We start from the raw sequence: 5,000 nt of genomic DNA, 5'->3' as shown, positions 1-5,000 counted from the left end.
TTTTAAGAATGACGATTTGGTTAATGAAATTATAGTTATCAAAGGACTTGCTATTCCAAACACCATTTTTATCAATTGTGTTCTGTAGACTTTATAGCCATAAATATTTATATACGATTTCCTATTTAGTTAGCAAAATGAGATTCTGTAAGGTTCTCAAGTTTTTACAATTTTGTTTGCTCAGATCATGAGCCCAATGTAACATGATATCATTCAATACTTTACATTTTCATCTTGACTATGAGGAAGGTTTATTAGATATTTGTCACCACTAGAGAACTTTTTCTATAGTGTAATAGATATTAAAGGAAGAACATTCACTATTTCTATTCCCTCTTCTTCAGGCTCTATGCTCGATATTGAGAAATCTGTTAATGCTTTAAAAAAATGAATCAAGTTTGAACTAAATTAGGGAAATGAAAGAGTTCTCATTTACTGTGTTTAATGTATTTTATACAATGAGTTACTATATACATCAGCCATTTTCCAAAACATTCATAAATAGTTGGGATAAAAATAAAAGTAAATTTCAAATTTTTCCTACCAGTCGGACATACATGGAAAAAAAACACAGTATTCCTTACTAAAACCTTCATGGATTATGCTACAGGGTAAGTAGTGATGGTTTTACCATACCGTAGCACATTCCAATAAAGGGTAACACCACCAATAGCACATGGGCCATGGTGTAACTTTGCCGTGTTAACATTATTATAGAAATATACCACTGCCACCAAAGCCTCAGTAACATTTTGCCAGACAAATACTGATAATTCTTGCTGTGAAATTCTTAAAAGCTGGTGACAAACATTAATCTATAATTAATATAAAAATTTTCACTGAAGGCTAAGGTTGATGCAATGTGCTTGAAGTTCCGCAAAGATTTTAGAATGTTATCTTTTACGCTTGCTTGGCCTCCAACTTCAACTTGAGGGACTCTGGCATTGCTGGTGGAGGAGGACGTGGGAGGTTGAGGGTGACCTTGACAGCGTCGTAGATGAACCACTGCAGGGCCGTCAGGGTACCAATCATGATGATACGTGGGAAGAGACCCTTCCACAGTCCTGGTGATAAGAAAATATTCTTAAGTATTCAAGGTTGCTCTTGAATTAGATTATTCTCATGCACAAAACCTCATTGAACAAGCAGAAAAAATATTTACAAACCAGAAAAATATTCCATGCCCAATAACTTGTACTACAATAATAAAATTTGGTTGCAATTGCCTTACCTGCCATGCCAAGATTCTTTGCAACACCCATAGCTGTGGAGCCCTTATCCTGGTTCAGCTTGGAAACAATGGTGTCAGCAGGGTGGGAGACGATGGCACAGAACACACCAGCAATGTAACCAGCAGCAAAGGTGACAACCAACTGTTCGTTCTTGGTGCACTGGTCACGGGGCTTGGGCACCACATACATGTAGAGGGCCTCCAGGGTACGCTCAAAGCAGGCAAACTTCATCATTGTGTAAGGGATCTGTCTGCACCAGAGAGGGACAACACCCTTGTAGAAGCCCCACAGGCCTTCCTGTCCATAGATAATGGGAGCAGCAGCACGGAGAGTTGAGGCAAAGCCAGGCTGGGTCTGGATACGCACCTGAAATTTTTTTATTACACTGTTATCTATCTCATTTACAAAATTAATATATCAGCTGTCACACTAAATACATATCAATTTTTTTTTTTTTAACATTTAGAAATGCTTCTTGAACAAGGAAGTTTTTCACACAGCCAGTTCTTAAAATATCAGGTTCACACAGCCAGTTCTTAAAATATCATGGGAAACCTATCTTAGAAATCTTAAGACTAAACCATCCTGAATCATATACCATACCTTGCAGGCCTCCATGGGTGAGAGGGCAATATCAGCAAAGAACTCAGCTGAGGCAGATGCAGCAAGGTAGAGGGATGTGCGGTAGAGGTAGGAATTCTCCTCACCAATCATGTTGCCATACAAAATCTTGAACAATTCATAGAAACCGAACTTGCAGATACCCTGCATCGAGTATCCAATGGCTGTGGGTGCCCATCCCTTGGCCAAACCTCGAACTCCATCTTCCCTGACTGATACCTGTAAACAAAACAAAATTATAGAAGACCTGAAGCTACACTTTCATAAAGAACCATGAAGGAATTGAGGTTTTAATATTCTGTATATCAAAATTATCAGCCTTTTTTAACCAGGAATATGCTGTTAAGAAAATATTTGGTTGAGGGCCAGGGTGACGAACTTGCTATCGTGGAAAATGCAGCTGAAGGCTGGGTTGACGAGAATGACATGCCACAAGTGTACAAACCTCTTGGAGAAAGTTTAGACTTGGAGTGAAAATTTAGGAAAGGGCTCTAGCATTATTTTCATCAACAAGAGAGGGTGGAGTATATCACCCCTGAGCCATAACTGAAGAAGGCCAACTATTTCCATACTCAGGATTCCTATCCCTGTCCACTGTTCATGCAGTGTAGGGGGGGGGGGGGAGCCAGGCCTACTAGCCCCACACCCAGGTGTCTCACGGATCAAGCCCAATGCCCAGAATTTTAGCTATAAACAATGACACAAGGCACCCAGATCCAACAAGTTTATAGCTTATCATAAAAATCTACAGCAAGGAGGCTACATTTACCTTGAAGCCATTGAAGATTCCCTTGTATTTGGCAGGATCTACCTGGATCCTGCACTTCACCAAATCCAGGGGGACAACAGCTGTATGTGTGATACCACAGCTGAGCAGGCCACCAAAGCCACAGAGGGCATAGTATTTGTTTGACCCATACTCACAGCTGTACTCTGCCAATGAGGGTAAAGACAAATTGATAAAATGTTAAAAACAAATGGTATAAACGTAGGTTTTATATACCAAAAATATTATTTCTAATAACATTCACTTTATTCTAAACCAGCTATTTTGATATCTAAACCATGATGAACCAGGTGTTTGCCTTTACATATCCAATGGTACACATCGAAGAACTTATTGCAGAATAAAGTCACACCAGTTAGGTAATTAATCAGCCTGCTCTTGCTTACTTTCCATTCTCCACAAAGCAATGATTGGTATTAAGTTTCACATGCTATTGACTTATCACTCATTCCTACAGCTAAAAAGATTGTACAAGATCTGTAAATAATACACCCGTATATAATACTAAGGTCCCAATTATTTTATTCCTTGGTTTATGGATTTTATTTCTGAAAACCTCTGACAGGCAGTCACAAGATAAAAATAATTGGGTGTTTTGGCTGTTTTTAAGAGTTTATCAATTTCTGGAAACATGATGGGCAGTACAAAAAAAATGAAATACAAAACATCACATCTGGAATCAGTATTGTTCCTGTACCCACAGGCAGGAATGATCTCCAGTGACATTGTGCTTGAGACAAATGGCAAATACCATCAATCATGGAGTTTTTTATAGGTAGAACTGACTAGAAAAACAGAACTGAATGATATTGTATCGAATCAGGTGCAGCAGGAAAAAAGGTCAATTTCTCAATTGTTTTTATTTTTGAAAATTGGGGAAAAATGTGTGATGGATCAATAAACCAAGATAACAATTGTTGCCTAAAGGCTTTTAAACTGAAATACTAATATGAATTTCCTTCATACTAATATTAACTTCTAAAATTATATAAACTAATAAAATCATTTGATCTTACCAGCATCAGCAGCAGCAATGTTTCTCCCAGCTACAAGCTGCTTGTTGGGGGCATCACACTGAGCTTCAAGTGGCCGACTGAACGGCGAGTTCTTTGCTGTTTCCCAGAGGCTGCTGAACATTTTGATTCTGAAACAAACAGAAATTGAGAAATACATTCTATTCAAATAAAGTACAAAATACATGTGATCTCTTGGTAACTATTCAATGATGATCTTTAACAAGAATCTCTTAAGAGAATTTATTGTTCTTCAAAGCCAACAGAATCAATCTGTTCTACTATTCTCATTTTAAAATTCTGTGAAACCAAGTAACAGTAAAGTAGAATCAATGGTTAAAGCTAAAAATTGGAAAAAGTTTACAATATGTCAATGATCATGGAATACAAAAGAAAAAAAAAATAAGTGGAATAAAATATCCAATTCTATAATTGGATCCAAAAATGCACCATTTCAAAGTTAATTTGGCTACTATCTTGTTTGTCAGGCACTCCTTTGCTTCACCAAAACACCAAAACATTGTACAAAATTCTAGATATCCATATAATTTTACTAATTATAACATTATTATTATTATATAATTATAATTATAACCTTAACCATAAAGAAAATACAAGTCAACAAATTCTAACTTTTCTTGCCTAGGAATACATTAAAATGTTCCTGCTACTGCTGTTTACCCACCAATAGATGGTATTCCAACAGCCTAATTCAGTTCATCCAGTCCATGGGGAAAAGGTATAGTGATGACCCACTTACAGCTTGCACAGCCTAATGGACTTTCAACTTTTATTGACCATGCCTGACTGCCTAATTTTATGAATTGTGGTATTGGATCAACCACCTCTCATTTATAAAAACCTCAAGGGATATTTGGTCACCCTTTCATCAACAAACCTCTTACTGGACATATGTCAAAAGTTTTATCAAGTGAATGATAGAAAGTAACCTCTACATCAGGGGTTCCCAACCTAGGGGAACGCAGCATATTTTCTGGGGGGCCCATGGAGCAATGTGAAAATATGACATTAAATTAGATTTTTATATCATTTACGGTACATAAAATTCTCTAACATATCAATAAATGAATCAGCCCAAAAGGTGTTTTTGCTCTACACTAAACAGGACCATGGAGAATACTACATATTGGTTAGAGGCCACAGAATAAAAAAGGTTGGGAACCACCGTTTTTTACACATCCAGATTCCATTGATATCAGCCAACACAAAGGATAAAGTTTGACTGGATTGTATGCACCTTCAGCAAATCACACATGCTCAGAATAGCAAGCCTGTGTCATATCCACAGCCTATTGCAGAATTTATTCAATATGAATTAACCAAAAT

General features: G+C 37.1%; 2 protein-coding genes across 4 annotated transcripts in view; one reads left to right on the top strand and one right to left on the bottom strand.

Moving 5' to 3' along the window:
• LOC113809387 (uncharacterized) overlaps window positions 1-320 on the top strand; it is an 11,914-nt gene extending 11,594 nt beyond the window's left edge. For all 3 annotated transcript variants that reach the window (XM_070117413.1, XM_070117411.1, XM_070117412.1), the window contains one exon: window positions 1-320. This exon is cut by the window's left edge and continues 822 nt beyond it. The gene's annotated coding sequence lies outside the window, so the exon portion shown is untranslated.
• A 105-nt stretch (window positions 321-425) lies between these two features.
• Window positions 426-5,000, bottom strand: part of LOC113809388 (solute carrier family 25 member 3) — a 10,383-nt gene continuing 5,808 nt past the window's right edge. Inside the window, exons 2-6 of the mRNA XM_027360965.2 lie at window positions 3,657-3,784; window positions 2,623-2,786; window positions 1,836-2,072; window positions 1,232-1,598; window positions 426-1,064 (exon numbers count right to left, since the gene is read on the bottom strand). Of these exons, the coding sequence (XP_027216766.1) occupies window positions 901-1,064; window positions 1,232-1,598; window positions 1,836-2,072; window positions 2,623-2,786; window positions 3,657-3,777 (1,053 nt within the window). The 5' untranslated portion in view covers window positions 3,778-3,784 and the 3' untranslated portion in view covers window positions 426-900. The remainder of the gene's footprint in view (window positions 1,065-1,231; window positions 1,599-1,835; window positions 2,073-2,622; window positions 2,787-3,656; window positions 3,785-5,000) is intronic.

This window comes from Penaeus vannamei, chromosome 40 (assembly GCF_042767895.1).
Source record: "Penaeus vannamei isolate JL-2024 chromosome 40, ASM4276789v1, whole genome shotgun sequence".
NCBI lineage: Eukaryota > Metazoa > Arthropoda > Malacostraca > Decapoda > Penaeidae > Penaeus > Penaeus vannamei.
This window is presented reverse-complemented; position numbering and strand designations above follow the sequence as displayed.